Source organism: Humulus lupulus, chromosome 8 (genome assembly GCF_963169125.1).
Source record: "Humulus lupulus chromosome 8, drHumLupu1.1, whole genome shotgun sequence".
Classification (NCBI taxonomy): domain Eukaryota; kingdom Viridiplantae; phylum Streptophyta; class Magnoliopsida; order Rosales; family Cannabaceae; genus Humulus; species Humulus lupulus.
In genome coordinates this window covers 44,772,546-44,788,437 of record NC_084800.1, presented here as the reverse complement: position 1 = coordinate 44,788,437, position 15,892 = coordinate 44,772,546, and the positions used below count along the sequence as shown (strand labels likewise).

Genomic DNA, 15,892 nt, shown 5'->3' with positions numbered 1-15,892 from the left:
ATTAGAATGATATTAAAAAAGTAGTGGATGTATAATGATCCAAAATCAAAAGCAAAAAGGAACAAGTGTATATATGATGAATCTAATTTAAATCCAAAACTTTCTCAAACATTATAAACATGAATCATATATAACGGTAACGCCAACGGAAGAAATATATCTTTCCCAAAAATCAAAGTGACTTTAGCTCTACTTTTTTTAAGAAAAACATTTCGTTCATTTTGTTTTTTTGGGTTAATCACGATCTCTTCGAACAATGCTAATGCCACTAGTCAAGTCAAGTCAACGTACTTCCCTTTTTGTTTTTCTGGGGTCAAGCTAATTATGGTAATTTATTCACTGGAAATTTTTTACAGTACTGCTGATTGGAAAGAATTTAAAAGAGTCTAGTCGTAATAAAACAAACTATATCGCAAAAAAAAAAAAAATTATATCATATTGAAACCGTGAGAAATAAGTCTTCTAACAATAAATTTTTATATAAATCGTATGCCCAGTATTTGTAATGGCATTTAATACTAGTAAAAAATTATAATAACAAAAATAAAAAGATTCCAATTAATTAGAATTGAAAGGAAAGGAAAAATGATATATACATAAATTTAGAGAAAGACGTGTCACTCAATTATGGATTATATATACATTAATAGAATAAAAGTAGGTCATAATAAATTAGATGACAAATATCATATAAATAGTGTTGTGTTGTGTTGCTCAAGTATGTCATTATGCTTGACTGATTGTCCCTAAAAAGAAAATTTATACATGAGTTGAGTTGAGCTCAGGTTCGAAAAGGATAACACTGTTCCAATTGTGTTTGTTAAAAAAATGTTATATACACACAATTTTATACATGTGTGCCGTGCTTGTTTTTCTCCACATGCTACCATTAATGTTTTATTTTTATTTTGTAAAAAAAGGAGAGAAGAATATTGCTGGTTGCACCCCAAAATTCTTATAAATATAGAGATAAGATTTAGCGTATGCAACATGAGCATAAGCTTTTTGGTCAGTACCAGGAAGATTGCTGAGTCATTCGACGTGCTTCCTTAGCCTAAAAAGGAACAAAGGATTTGGTACTTTGGCTTCTTTCTTAATCCAATTTTTTAACATTATAACATGGGTTCCTCATCTTATGTCCCCAGAAAAGGACAAATCAAATTAAGATTTATAACTAGACAATTTATTAAAAACTTAACAACCAATATTTTATGCTAATTGCTAGTGGAGCGGTGCCCTTTTTCTTAAGTCTATAGTAGTCTGCAACTGATCAATTATTAAATGTCCTATAACATAACATAACATGATTATTGATTAGTATCTTATTATAAAATTGCTATCAACTTTACTAATAACTCTTTTGGCAGAAGATAAGCTTACAAACCATGCTTTGTTTTGGATAAATACGAAAGAAAAAGAGAGAGAGAGAGAGAGAGGGTATTTTCCAAGTCTGCATATTTATCATATAAAACTAAAAATGTGGGTCTTTTTAATGTTACACGTCTTTCAATCTTGTATCGAAATTCCTTCGAATATAAAATTAAATAAAAAGATTAGAAGTGTTGGACTTAAATCTTTCAACAACCATTCTCCACTACTAGTAGTTTAAAAGTTTAAGCAAACTCTCTAAATTTGAGCCTTTACTCTTTTCTTGTGTCAATAACAACAAAATGGATAAATCACCAACTTACACCAATAATAATAATAATAAATATAGAAATAATAATGGCAATAAAGTCTTGACGAAAAGAACAATTAATATTTTTAATAATTTTCAACCCCACTATAGAAAGAAGCTTGATTGGCAAAGTCACAATAATCAACTGCGTAAATGCTATAAATACCCCAACCACATCTAAATCAAAACAACCCAATAGTAAAAAACTAAAGTCAATTTCTCCCACTTCATTCCAATTTTGAAACTTTATCAAACAAACAGTATATTATATTATATCCAAAGATAAACATAATTATTTTCCAGAAGAAACAAATAGAGAATAAACAAAAACATGAGCATCAAAGTTTTTTTTATATATATAGTTACCCAGTATCTCTCAGAATGTTATTTTCCAGGACAAAGTTCTGGTAAATTCAGTTGCAGTGATTGTTATATTCTCTTGTCCAACAGACAAAACAGTTCTGGGTCTTAATCTCTCCTTTGTCTAAGCTAGAAGCAAAATACATTTAATTGGATTATTTAATATTAATAATAATCTTTTGTTTTTCTTGATACAATAATAATTAATAATCATATTTAATGTGGTCAATAAAAGCAAAAATAAAAACAAATTAAAGATTAGAGCGGAGTAGATTAGATAGAGACCCAAAACAATTGATTTGTTATGGGCACTGAGATCCAGCTCAGCAGATTCTATTTATCTAACTCGCTCCAGATTTCACCCACTTTGACTTAAAACCCTCTCCCTCTCCCTCTCCCTCTCCCAGGTCCCAGCCCCACCTCACCACAATCACAACAATGACCATCCCACTCAACCCGTAGCTACTAAAAATAATAATAATAAATAAATAAAAATCATCATAAAAAATCCAACGGCTGAAATTGTGTCTACTAATTTTCCTAAAATACCCCTGGCAACGTTTAAAATACGAGGACCGCTCTGGACTCGAGGACCGTCAATCTCGTATTTGGAAAAGACAAGGGCATTGCCGTCAGAGAAATATTGTTCAGCTGCGCTCTCTCTCTCTCTCTCTGTTCAGTGGATTAGTGGAATTTTGCAAAATGTCGAAAGAACAGTAAAGTTTAAGTTTATTTTTCTTCTTCTTCCCGTTGAAGATTGTAGCTGGTTTTTATGGGTTTGGCATTGCGAGCTTCATTAATGGCAGGTCTTGCATTTTGAGTTTCTTATTTCTTGAGTGGTGGTGATAACGGTCCCTGAGTCCGACGAAGGCAAGGATCGGAGATGTTGGACGGGCTCCTCGGTCGGGGTTTTACTTCCAAATGGTTTGCGATTCGATATCAGATTGATTTCTGTTTCTGAATATTTGTATATGCTCGTGGATTTTGTAGGCGTATATGTATGTTTTTGTTAATTTTATGTGTTTTTATTTGTTTTGGCAGTAAATCGTTGATTAAATCAACAAAGACTCGGATCGATGTGATAAGGAGAAAGAGAAACGCAACTCAGAAATTTCTGAAGAAAGATGTTGCTGATCTACTTGCTAATGGCCTTGACATCAACGCTTATGGAAGGGTATTTTTATTCGTTTCCTCCCTTTGTGCTTTGCTTTTAGTTCACTTCTCTTACCGATTATTGAGTTGAACGAATTTTGGTGGAAATGTGATTTTCTATCTTCTGTTTGGTTTTTGTGAATATCTAAAGACATAGAAAGATATATTTGTAGTCTTTTGAAGAAACCAACTCAGTAGCTTGTTGATAAACGAAAAAAAAGAAACTAAGAAGCAAGTTTGTGTGTTTTGTTACACTTAGTATACTGAAAAACTATTGTGTTGTTGTTCTAAATGACCAGGCAGAGGGACTTCTGGTCGAGGTGATCCTATCTTGTTGCTACGAATTCGTTGAGCGATGCTGCGATGTGGTACTAAAACATCTTTCTACAATGCAGAAGCAGAGGTATGAAACAGTGTCTATGTTCTATTATTCATCACCTGATTCTATTCAAGTCCAGTAGTAAGTAGTTGATGAGAAGCGTTACTAGCTATTAAATAGCCTAACAATATGACCCTAGACTACTTTTTTCATGCATTTTAATTTTTATTGTTGAGCTAAAACATTTTAACTTCTCAAAGACACATGTTACTACCATTCTAAATCTTTTGAAATCTTCATTAAAGTATTAATCCTCAAGGCAGTACGTTTGCAGGTGTAAGCACATTATGGATTTCCATTTTTTATTTCAACTAGTGTGAGTGTACGATTTTTCTTTCTCCAGGCAGTGGTCTTAATGCCATTTAATGAATGTAGAAAAAGCAAATAAATACCTACCGTACAATTCATAACTAATAAGTTATATCTCTAGGATACATATTTGACTAGTATTTGGACAAGGGTTGTTCTATTTGGGAATGCAAAATTGCTCGATATTATTCTAACAAATCCTGGTCAACAAGATATTCCACTTTTAAGGTGTCACCAGTGCTAGTTCTCAAGTAATTTAGTTGTCAGTATAATTTCAGTAGCTTATAGCCTGATCCTTTCCTATGTTTTGTTTTCTGTCTTGAATCAAGTCTACCGCCCATGCTGGGGATTTTTAAATGATTATGCCCTAGTGAGAATAATGGCTTTTGAATAATAATGATGCCATCATAAATATGAATGGTTTATGGGTTCTCCGAATCTATTCAATAACTACTCTCTAGGAAGGTTTAGTCTTGAATGCCCACCGTGATTAATTGATCATGTCTATTTATTGTTTTTTAGGTGACTAAGATATGATCTCATTTCAGCTGTTATTACTACTTTTTGGGTTTCCTGAAACCAGATATGTTAGACTAAAGCAATTAAACTGGTTTTTATTCTTCTTTTGCTATGCTGTCAATATAATTTCAGGGAATGCCCCGAGGAGTGTAGGGCGGCTGTGGCATCCTTGATGTTTGCTGCAGCAAGATTTTCTGATCTACCAGAGTTGCGTGATCTCAGGCAAATGTTTTATGAGAGATATGGAAATTCCCTTGAATTGTTTAGAAATGAAGAGGTAATTTGTATGAATGCACATTTGTTATCCGAATATTAATCCATGTATATTATAGTTTACTGACTTAATATCTTGTTCCTACTTACCAGTTTGTTGAGAATTTAGCATCAAAGCCATCCACATTGGATAATAAAGTTCGTTTAATGAAGGATATAGCATTAGAATTTTCAATAAAGTGGGATTCCAAAGCCTTTGAACAAAGAATGAATAAACCGCCTATGATTCCACAGGTATGCCTCATTGTATTCTGACTATATATCGTATCAGCTTTTGATAACTATGATAAAGTTCTCATCTAACAGCAGTTGAGACCAGTTATAAGATCTTAATATTTTGATTACTTAAAGCATTCTGTCTGTGAGAATTGCAGGACCCTCTTAAAGCTCGTGGACCTTTCCATCTTGGTGATGGTAAAAGCAATTTGACAAATGGGAAAGACAAGGCTCTCAAAGCAGATAGGCCTGGCATTTTGTTTAATGATAGGTTTGACCTTAATGGTGATCACAAATCAGGAAAGGAAAAAAATAGTTCTGTCTCAAAAATGGATGCAATTGACTTTCAGACCAGGCCCCCTAGGAATGGATATAATTCACACAATGGTTGTGAAGACAATGTCGTGAAAAAGGACAGTCAGGATAATTTGCTTCAAGGGAGGAGAGAACTTTGTTTTGATAGACAGGTGGCTTTGAATTTGGAGGATGCTACCCCAAAAACAGTTCGATCAGGCAGTTCATCCCAGAGAAAAAAATCAGAACCTATAGATGCCTCATCTAAGCAGCAATATGTCAGAGAGAAAAGCATTTTGATAACTGATTACCAGGACACTTCGTTAAATATAAAGCCAGTTATGGCCAGCCCACATGTGAAGATTAATGGTAAAGAAAAATTGTCTGATGATAATTTTGGTGGTCAACACATTAGTGAAAGTTATGCAGACAAGGATGAAGCTATTCCCAAGTCAAAGCCCTATTGCAATAATGCAATTCCACCTCCATATGTCAAACGTGGCGACAAAGCTAAAAATAGGAAACATGTATCCCATCTAGGACCTTCAGATGATGGTTTTGATGGTAACGGTGTCTTCAAGGATTCTTCAGCTCAGGATAGAGCCGACGCTGGTCATATGGCTGTGGTACAACAAGGATCTGATCGTTCTGATCATGAAAGGCATCACGGTGGATCCGAAAAGGCTAACCTGCATTATGATGAAAAGGGTCGTATTTATCCTGATGACGTAACTGGCAATCCCATACCAAAACCAAGATCATCAAGGAGAAAACACTCAAAATCACGATCAGGTCAAGGTGATGCTGGAAACTTTGAAGATGTTGGAGCTTTACCAACAAAATCAAGAAGCAGAAGAAGGGATGACTCGAGACGAGGCCTGCAAATATTGTTTGATGATGAACACCATCGAACTGATGAAGAGGAGAGAATAATTGACAAGTTACTAATTCATTACAGTAGAAAGCCTACTGCCTATGAACCGGGAAAACAGAGAAAGAAGTCTTCCAGGAGTCGACATGCACATCACAGTGTTAATGACATCGGTGAATCTCCTCAAAATGGAAGCAGGGTTGGGTCTGACAAGGAGTCGCCAGTGATTCCTCCTGCTGCACGATCAGTTTCACTCCCTCATGACCACTCAGGGTCATCAGCGGCAACCAAAGTGTTTGCTCGTGCAGCCTCATTTCAACCTGAGCGATCGGAAGGAGCCCACCATGTGCACCCCAAGTTGCCAGATTATGATGACTTGGCTGCCCGTTTTGCGGCCCTGAGAGGAAGGTAAAACATTCACGTCAGAATCTACATTGTAATCAGCAGCATGATTCTGACCTTTGTAATCTTGGTTTCTTTGAGTGGCTCTATGAGTGCCTTTTTTGATGAAAATCAGCAAAAGAAAACGTTTTAATTATTACGTTTAAGTGGCTCCACGAAGTTGATCTTCCACATAATTTTACCATAACATCTATATAGCTTAAGTACCCCATATAGATACCATTTTTAGACCTCGTCATTGTAAAAGTTATATATTAATGCGTGATAAAGGTTGTAATTCCTGAGAAGTTGAGTTTGAGGATTGAGATTGCATATTTTTTTTTTACCAAATATCTTTGACAAATAAAAAAATTGTTACTAGGGTTTTACTGTCCAAATGCGTTCTTGTTCCCTGATGATCAATGCCATTGATGAAGATGCTTTTATTTGTCTTAACTTTTTGCTTTGTAAAGGCAGTTTTATGTGGAAGCTAGAACAAGTAAAGAAACACAATGCGGTAAATAAAAGTGTACTTACTGATCTCTGTAAAATGACCAACTTGCCCTTGATTGTCAGAAAATCCCCTTGCCAGCTCATCATAATATATATAAGGCTTCACATTCCCCCGGCTTTCTTTTCTATATTTGAAGAAGTTCTTCCCATGACATTTCCTTGTCATAGGTGAAGTACTGTTTCCCGCCAAATTAAACATCTCCCTCCCTTATATTACCGAACTCCTTTCACTACCTACTACTTACATTCTATTCTACTGAGAGAGAGAGAGAGAGAGATGAAGGGGACCTCAAAGGTGATAATGGGGGCAACACTGGTAATGGTGGTTAGCCTTGCCCTGGTGTTGGGTCTAATTCTAGTTTTGCTTGCTGAGCTCTACTGCTCTCTTTTATTCCGCCGCCGTCAGCTCAGAATAACTACTAACACTACCGCTGTAACTGACCCCGCCACCACTGAAACCCCTAGTGTCGACTCCACATTGCAGCCTCAAGACCAGTCATCGCATCCTCCTCCTCCCCCAACAACTCCTCCTCTCAGTAGCTTCCACTCACAGGGCGTTCTTAAGGCTCCGAGAAGCCTACTCTTTCCCGCTATCTCTATCAAAGATGAAAGTAATACTCTTCAAACAAAAATACAACTTTCTCAGCTTCATCATAAAGTCATTGACATCCCAAAATGTGAACCAAACTCAAGCCCTTCCCCATCGATTTCCTTGGCAGTTTCACCGAAGCCAACTCAAGAAGACAAAACAGTAAGCGGGAATGGAACTACTTGCACTACTACTGATGCTTGTAATGACAAAGGCAGTGGTGTCGTTCGAGAGCATTTTGTGTACATTTCCAATCCCATTTACGACAATGGTGAAAGCAGAGAAAGTGGAGTGAATACCCCATTTGAAACACCGGACACGTCACCGTCGAGATTAGAAATGTCGGGTTCTGATTCTTCTTCAGGAGAAGAAGATGAGGTTGCTCAGCCATTACACTCTAGCCCACTAACCCCACCATTGACACCAATGAAAAAGCTTCCAGCTGCGGCTTGCTCTGTTTCGCTCAGAGACGCTAGATCTCTTGGCACTTCAGGAAGTGATTCCAATAGTAACAATGGTCGCTCGTCTTCATCCTCAGGCTCTCCGTGTACTTCTCCTTCATGGTGACTCATTCATCCATCTGCCATATTCCGAGACTGATAGGGGGCTTTTCTTCTTTCCTTTCATTATTATTATTATTATTATTTTGTTTTTTGGGGGTTTATTTTCTGCTCTTTTGTTAAGATTCGGATATGAATATTTTGTGAATATAGTAATGGAGAACTGGGTGTTTTTGAGAAAGTAAGTACTTTTTTAATGCATGCGTGGCCGTGGCCGTGCCTCGTCCATCCAAGCCTTTTCTTTAACCCTTCCTTCTTCATGCTTCATTACTGCATTTGTTTATTTCTTTTTTGTTTCATTTGCTTATATAAGTTCTACGTGGAATGATATAGCAGAGTTGCAATAGAGCAGTGTATATAAACTTTTATTTTTTATTTTTTTGGATAGTGAGTATGCATGTGATAACTGAGATGAATGGGAAGTAAACGACCCACAAAAGAACCAAAAAGAAAAAGTCTCCTCTGTTTTTGAGCCTGTAATGCTAAGTTCAATGCTCACTTCGACTTGCGAGGTCTTTGTCTAGTTTGAAAAAGACGAGTCTCTTGGTTTTCAAGAGCTCTATTAGGCAAGAAGCTTCAGTTCCTGCACAGCCACACTGACTGAAAATTCAACAATTGACGAGTTTTACCCAATATCACAAAACTGCCATTGCCACTAAGGATTTTTTTTATTAGAGATATGGGCACCATCTCTTTGGCTTGGCTAAGGAGTGCCCATAAAGCTAGGTGAAAGGAGTTTCAGAGACTCGGTTGTTCAGTGCCTTTTTTTCTTTCAACTTTTTGTTATTTTCATTTTAAGATATATTGCGTGGCTTCTGAATTTACAGACACACCTTGGTACTACTACTACAGCTTTTCTCTCTCTCTCTCTCTCTCTCTCTCTCTCTCTCTTGTACTCTGCTTAAAGAAGATTAGCTTTGTTGAAGGAAGGACCTCTTGCATAATTTCTCCAACTGTCAGAAATGATAAATTTATGCATAAATTATACATGTACTTGGCTATATAAAAATGTAAGTAAATCCAAAAGGAGATTAATTTAAGATTTTGTTGATGGAAACGACAAAAACAGTGTCCCTTTCTTTTACTCCTATGTAAGGATAGGATACTACATAATTTAGAAGAGAATCCAAGGTGTGTTATGGTATACTTGTTCCCCTCCAAAGCAAAACATTTAAACAGTAACACCATGGCGTGTTGGACAGAGTGAGTTTTTTAAAGTAAATTAATTCTGGGACTTGGACTTGGACTTGTTACAATACAAAAGGTATTCTTGTCTAAGCTTCTTTACAGATAAATTAAAAACAATAATAATAATAATAATAATAATAATAATAATAATAATAATAATACGATTTCAGCCATGACATGACACATATTATTGAGTTCCATAATAATTTCTTACCAGAGTTACATAGAGTGCCATGTTCATGAAATAGCCTATTAAAAGGGATTTTGTTTTCATTGGGTGTTCTTCATGATGTGCCTTAATATTTTTTGTCACATTTTGAATCATGCCCTTGAAATAATTCTGGGAAACCTGTTGACGCAGACAGTAGAAAAAGTACAATTAAGTTACTTGTATAATATATGACATATATGCATTTTCTGTATTGTATAAACTGTGTGATCCTTGGTAGTGAGCTAGCAATACAAAAAGTGATCAACTTATGGATGAAATATGTCAATAAACTCTCTGATCCTCGGCAGGTTATTCATTATCACTATAGTGCCTAATATCACATGAATTTTGTGTGTACAGTACTACTACTGAAAATGACAACATGTAATTGAACTGGACCAACCAAACCTTACACTATTTTAATTTAATTCATAAAAAGAAAAAAGGAGGGTTAAATAGTAAATACCCTCCAAAATCAAGTGAGCACATCAGACGGAGCAGCAAAACAGTCTTCTCCCCCTTTCTCTGGATCCTCTGTGCAATTTCATTCCACTAGGACGTGTAGGACTAGACTTGGCCAATCTCTTTGCTACTCCCACCACCAAAAATAATTAATAAATAATTGTATTGAAAATAAAACAGTTGTAGGTCATAAGATTGAAAAAAGAACAGTATTAATTTATACATTTGGAATCTTGATCAATAATAAGTTCATGGTAAAGGTAGAGATCTTTGTCCCTTTTTTTTATATCAATTCATGCCCACGTGGTTTTGTTCTTATCACAGGAATCAAAGGTTTAATTATTGCTCGATGGAATTTGATATTGATGTATAAATTTCTTATTTATAAATTCATGCAATATAATTTAGAATATTCCCTGAGCTCACGGTTCAATGATTTATTCAGGGTGTCCGAGGTAGCGAATGTTTCGATCAGAGACTTGTTAGTGGTTGATGGTGGTATTAGCTCTGAAGGTCTCGGCTGGGATTTCCGATTTAGAAGGAATTTATTCGCCAGGAAGATTCCTAGCTTGATTAAGATGTTGGATTTGATTAAGGATGTGCATCTGCCAGAAATTTTGGAAGATAAAAGGATCTGGAAACCAGACAGTAGCGGAGTTTTCAGTTGCCAATCGGCCTTTCACAGCTTAGCCTATGATCAGTTAGGGCCAGAGTGGCCGTGGGCGAGGAGGTTATGGAAAAGTGGTGTCCCCTACAAAATTAAAGTGTTTGGATAGTTATTATTCCTTGACAAGTTAAGTGTCCATGAGAATTTGCAGAGGAGGAGACCTTTCCATTCCTTGTCGCCAAATCGGTGTGCTAAGTGTAATAACAATAGCGAGTCAGTGGGCCATTTGTTTCTTCGGTGCTCGTTCGCCAGTATCGTTTGGAAAAAAGTTTTACAAGAATTCAGGGTCGATTGGTGTATGCCTTCCTCTTGTGCGCAATTGTTCCTCTCTCATTTGGAGGGAGGAAAGAGGGTGACGCGTTTATGGCAGTGTACCGTCCTCGCTACGTTTTGGGCTATTTGGTTGGAGAGAAATTCTAGGACTTTTGACGAGTCCTCTTCTTCAGTGGACAATCTTTGGGATAAAATCAGGTTCTGGGTTGCAACTTGGGTGTATAGAACGAGAGAATTTGAGGGTGTGTTCTTTTTGGATCTTCGTAGGGAGTGGGTGCATTTGTGGTCATAACTTTTGTTTTATTTTTCCTTATGTTACTACGGTATTCCTCCGCCATAAGTGAGAGTTTTCAATATTATTGAGAGGAGGTCACTTCGACCTCTAACTCATTTTAAAAAAAAAATGCAATATAATTTAGAAAAGAGGGTTTGTAAGAAAAATACCTATTTCGTAAAAGAGCTCATTTACATTCTGTGCAGTTTTGGCAGAAGTTTCAAGGAAAACCAAGCCATTTTCTTTAGCATATTGTTCACCTTCCTGTGGCAATAAGGGTTAAGAGACCATTTCATTTGTAAATAGAGAAAATCCAATACTATTATCGTTGAAAGGATTATATATATATTTATGAGAGTGTGTGTGTGTTTGATAGTGAATACCTCAAATTCCACTTCTCTCTTTCCTTGTAAGTCAACCTTGTTGCCAGCCAAAAACATTATCAAATTTGGATTACCTGTTTCAGTGGAATATTAAATCACATAAACTTCAGAATTGAAGTTGAGTTATTTTGATTTTGCCCTTGGACATTATTTACCCCAATCATATTCATGGTGGTTTTGTTGAATTAACTTACCTTGTCTTTGCAATTCTTGGACCCATTTTTTGGCCCGTACAAATGAATCCTAGAGTCAAAACAGACAAATATACGAACAAAATATTTAGATTGATTATTCTCCCAATTTTAAGCCACATTACTCATATTATACATCATATTTTTCAACAACCAACTCTACCTCTCTCTCACTAATTTGCACAAGAATTCTAATCTAACATTTCAACATGAATGAGTTATAAATTGAGATCACTCAAATTAAAATATTGATCAACAACACATATTCAAAAAAGGAACTTTAGTCCACCACAAGTCAAATCAATTGAGGAAAACAATATTCATTTGGCTAGATAGAGTTAGAGTTATTATGTTAAGGGCTAGTTTTTTTATGTTATTTTATTATCTTTTGTCTTTTATAAGGTTTGGCTGATTATTTTTCTTATAAGTGAACATTTGTTCTTTTTTTGAAATATATATAACTCATATTTTTGTTTTTTTGCTTTCTCCTTGAGTTCTATAGATTGTATAATTTTTGCATAATTATCATGGTATCAAAGTCAGGTTGTTGCAGTGGTGTTTCAACCCAAATCGTTGCAATATGAAGAAGACCCAAGTTGCCAGAAATTCAATTCTATAAACCATTCAAGCGAAAGCTCTACGCTTAAGAAATTTAACTTTATAAACTATTCTCTAATACCATGATAATTATACAAATATTGCATAATCTATAGAACTCAAAGAGAAAGCAAAAAACTAAAAGATGAAGAAAGAGAAGCTAGGTATATTACAAAATTATAAGAAAAATAATCAACTTATAAAAAACAAAAAATAATAAAATAACATAAAAAATTAAAAGACTAAAATAGCCTTAAGATAATAACTCTATAATATCATAAATGTTCCATATAAGCTCAAATCAACCACATATAGAGATGTATAGTTTAGAAAATCTAACATAGTAGATCATCCAAATTAAAATTGATAGCTCATGAGCACATATTCAACTCATAAATATAAGCACATATATATATATATAAATATCTAGACAGATTCGAATAAATAAGAGGTGTGGAAGAAAACCATTCGAAATATTTCATATATGGTTCAAGGGAAATGTTCCAAACAGATGGCAAAAATGGTAGACAGACCACCAAGTAGCTTAATTTGTATATAATTATATAGTTACCATTGCTGTGATGTCATATACGACAACTGCGGCAGCTGCACCACGATAGTACATGGGAGCCAAACTGTGGTAGCGTTCCTGCCCTGCAGTGTCCCATATATCGAACTTTATAGTTGCTTCATTCAATGATAACACCTGAGTAAAAAATGCTGCTCCAATTGTTGACTCCTGCATTTCCACATCATTTTCTTATTAATTAAACACACACCACTATATACATATCTATCCTATACAAGTGTTTTAAAGCTTTGTTTTACCTCTATTTTCACTTCATAACCAAGTATTCTATTACAGAATTATTATTATTATTTTTAATAGCCAAATATATTCTCAAGCAATAATAATAAACTGTCTAATAACCAAAATTTTAAAAGGTTTTGTGCCAAGTCTAGCTAGTATTAAAGAAGATTATATAATAATTGAACCTGGTAGTCATTAAACTGCCCTTTGATAAATCTCAATACTAAACTTGTTTTACCGGTTCCCATGTCCCCTAGAACAACCTGCCACAGGTAACATCGTCAGTTAATTAAACATGTAAATATATATATATATATCATCTTCTTTTTCTTTTTTACATTAGTTTCAAAAATCTAAACAGAACACATTATATGTATATTCAATATTGAACAACACGTACATATGATTTGATTTAAGATTATGAATATGTTATTTCAAATTTGTCAGCCAGAAAAAAAATCACGAAACGAAGATCCCATTAATTAAGTTTCAGCCCATTAGATCAACATTTATTAACATGATATATGCTATGCTATGATAAGGTAAGGATTGTTAACATGTAATTTACATTTAACACACCACAATTATAGTACAGCACAACAATAACTTCTTATTGGAAAATATAAATCTTCATATTAGCCCATTTTCAAATATGTAATCTTTTTAAAAAAATAAAGACATACCCACCAATTTGGCTTGTATATTCTTGTTGCTTGCCCTCGCCATGAATGGACTATATGATGAGCTATGAAACAAAGATAAAATAGCTTATTAATTTCTGAGCTTGAAAGCGAAAACTAAAGATAAAGGCAACTACCAAGGCTAGGAAGGAAGAGTAGAAAATAAATATATATGAAGCAAAAGTAGAAGGGTCCGTCTCAGGAAGGTTATTGTTATTGCCAGGACTCTTTTTGCTCTTTCCAATGAAAAGTGAAAGGTTTTTTGTTCGAGAGCTAGTAAAAACAACATTGGCATTTGGCAATAGTAGTAGTTGGGGATGGGGATGGACTGTTAGTTATGAATCTATGATATGGTCTAATGTTGGTTTGACTAGTAAGTTGGTTGCTCTTTCCTTGTTTTGTCCGGTAACCGGTTGCTTAAGTAGTATTAACTGAATCAACCCATATCATCCTTGTAGAAAATAAAATGTTTAAACTCACGTCTAACGTTAGAGTTTGACCTAATTAATAGTTTATATAATGGGTAACAGCACTAAATTTGAGTTTTCCTTTACTATATATAATATTCAAAATGATGAAGGTGGGGCATAAGATCCCATTTTTGTACACCATATCATATATATCACATTGAAGACAACGAAAATGATTAGTTATATATGTGCATCTATATCTGCCATGCCATGCCGTTCGGTTTAAGTTAAGTTGAAGATTAAATTTAAATTTTTATATGCAACTAACATTAGCAGAAGTATATATATATATTTTAAAAAGTCAGATAGTCTGACTTCTAACTCCGATACACCCAAATGAAAACCCCTCAGCTATAACATTAGTAGAAGCCTATTACCTTTTTTTCTCTTTTCTTTTTACCATAATAGTAGGCGAATCAACGAGTCACATTATGCCACTGAGGCTAGCTCAGTGGGCAATGGGGAAAGCGATTTGGGGGGCTGACCCAGGATCGAACAGGGCCTGGGGTATACACACTCACTAATACATCTGTGCTCTCAATTCAAAAAGAAAAAAAAAAACAAGTGACGTTTTCGGAAATTCCTATTGATGGAGCATGTTTAGGCTGCCCTACTGTCTGCTTACATTTTTTTTTCTCTTTTTCATTTTACCATATTAATAGCCTAAACTTTATTTTTCTCTATTTTCTTTTTACAATAATTACAGTCTCCACTTCTCCAGGGAGTGTGAGTATAAAGGAATTTACCATATATTAGGCTTTTTAAACATTTTTTTCCACTTTTACGATTTTTTTTGTTTTCCATTTTTATATTTTGTGTCTTTTTATAATTATATTAAAATTATTATTTTTTTGAATTCAATTTTACAGTTTCTTCTACCCTTCTTCCCTTCCTATGCAGCAGACCCTCTCTACTTGAGTCCAAACCCATTATTTTCTCCTCTAGAACCACACCTACTGTAACGTCCACCATTACACTATGTAGTTTAAATAGTGCTTAACTCGCTAATCAAGTCATTTGAGTTTAAATCATGTAATTAAACTAACTGCAGATTTAGGTACTAAAAATTTCGATCAAAGCAAACAATTTATTAAAAATGTTTTACTTCCATGCATGGAATTCCATTGTAATTAAAAACGGTTACAAACCCAAAAACAAATACAACACCCGACCTACGCGGCAAAATCAGGGTTCAATTCTAGTTCCAATTGACAACCTCGGCCGTGGCAGACGAGCAGGTCGCATATGTACACTCCATCCCTGAAGCTCTTCAACTCAGGACTGATCCAACCTTTCATTTTCTTTACCTGCACCAACTAGCACCCGTGAGCCGAGGCTCAACAAGAAAACATAATCATACTTATAACCAGTACATTAGCACATCATAGATTTACAACTAACATGCCCAGTAACAATAATCCTACTAACACACGCAATTAACTTAGCTGAGAGGCTACAAAGCCACACTAGAGCCAATCTCCATCTTTCGTACAATCGGCCTTAAAGCTGGCCAAGAGAGTGTGATGTTAACATTTTCGGCGACCTTAGAAGCATTCAGGCGTGTGTCTCGATTCTGGATTGGCTTATCCCT

The 15,892-nt window shown here is 35.0% G+C and overlaps 3 protein-coding genes across 3 annotated transcripts; 2 read left to right on the top strand and 1 right to left on the bottom strand.

Annotated features, from left to right (window-relative positions):
* Nucleotides 1–2,626: 2,626 nt before the first annotated feature.
* Nucleotides 2,627–6,740, top strand: LOC133797022 (uncharacterized). Its single transcript, XM_062234777.1, has 6 exons — nt 2,627–2,962; nt 3,080–3,212; nt 3,490–3,593; nt 4,530–4,674; nt 4,764–4,904; nt 5,045–6,740. Exons 1-6 carry the CDS (start codon nt 2,922–2,924, stop codon nt 6,461–6,463), a joined length of 1,983 nt encoding a protein of 660 aa, XP_062090761.1. The 5' UTR covers nt 2,627–2,921; the 3' UTR covers nt 6,464–6,740.
* Nucleotides 6,741–6,879: 139 nt separating this feature from the next.
* LOC133797023 (uncharacterized) lies at nt 6,880–8,860 on the top strand. Its single transcript, XM_062234778.1, has one exon. The coding sequence runs from the start codon at nt 7,223–7,225 to the stop codon at nt 8,099–8,101; it is 879 nt and encodes a 292-aa protein (XP_062090762.1). The 5' UTR covers nt 6,880–7,222; the 3' UTR covers nt 8,102–8,860.
* Nucleotides 8,861–9,328: 468 nt separating this feature from the next.
* Nucleotides 9,329–14,111, bottom strand: LOC133797024 (ras-related protein RHN1-like). Its single transcript, XM_062234780.1, has 8 exons — nt 13,839–14,111; nt 13,337–13,414; nt 12,912–13,079; nt 11,747–11,795; nt 11,553–11,626; nt 11,340–11,433; nt 9,960–10,082; nt 9,329–9,631 (listed from the first exon to the last, which is right to left on the bottom strand). Exons 1-7 carry the CDS (start codon nt 13,875–13,877, stop codon nt 9,982–9,984), a joined length of 603 nt encoding a protein of 200 aa, XP_062090764.1. The 5' UTR covers nt 13,878–14,111; the 3' UTR covers nt 9,329–9,631; nt 9,960–9,981.
* Between the last annotated feature and the right edge of the window lie 1,781 nt (nt 14,112–15,892).

What these genes read in the sequence shown, in the direction of transcription:
- LOC133797022 (XM_062234777.1), top strand. Translation starts at nt 2,922, where the DNA reads ATGTTGGACGGGCTCCTCGGTCGGGGTTTTACTTCCAAATG. An exon ending in ACATCAACGCTTATGGAAGG is followed by an intron (nt 3,213 to 3,489) that starts GTATTTTTATTC and finishes CTAAATGACCAG; the next exon opens with GCAGAGGGACTTCTGGTCGA. An exon ending in AATTGTTTAGAAATGAAGAG is followed by an intron (nt 4,675 to 4,763) that starts GTAATTTGTATG and finishes CCTACTTACCAG; the next exon opens with TTTGTTGAGAATTTAGCATC.
- LOC133797023 (XM_062234778.1), top strand. Translation starts at nt 7,223, where the DNA reads ATGAAGGGGACCTCAAAGGTGATAATGGGGGCAACACTGGTAATGGTG.
- LOC133797024 (XM_062234780.1), bottom strand. Translation starts at nt 13,877, where the DNA reads ATGGCGAGGGCAAGCAACAAGAATATACAAGCCAAATTG. An exon ending in AGAATATACAAGCCAAATTG is followed by an intron (nt 13,415 to 13,838) that starts GTGGGTATGTCT and finishes TACCTGTGGCAG; the next exon opens with GTTGTTCTAGGGGACATGGG. An exon ending in TATATGACATCACAGCAATG is followed by an intron (nt 11,796 to 12,911) that starts GTAACTATATAA and finishes TTTTGACTCTAG; the next exon opens with GATTCATTTGTACGGGCCAA.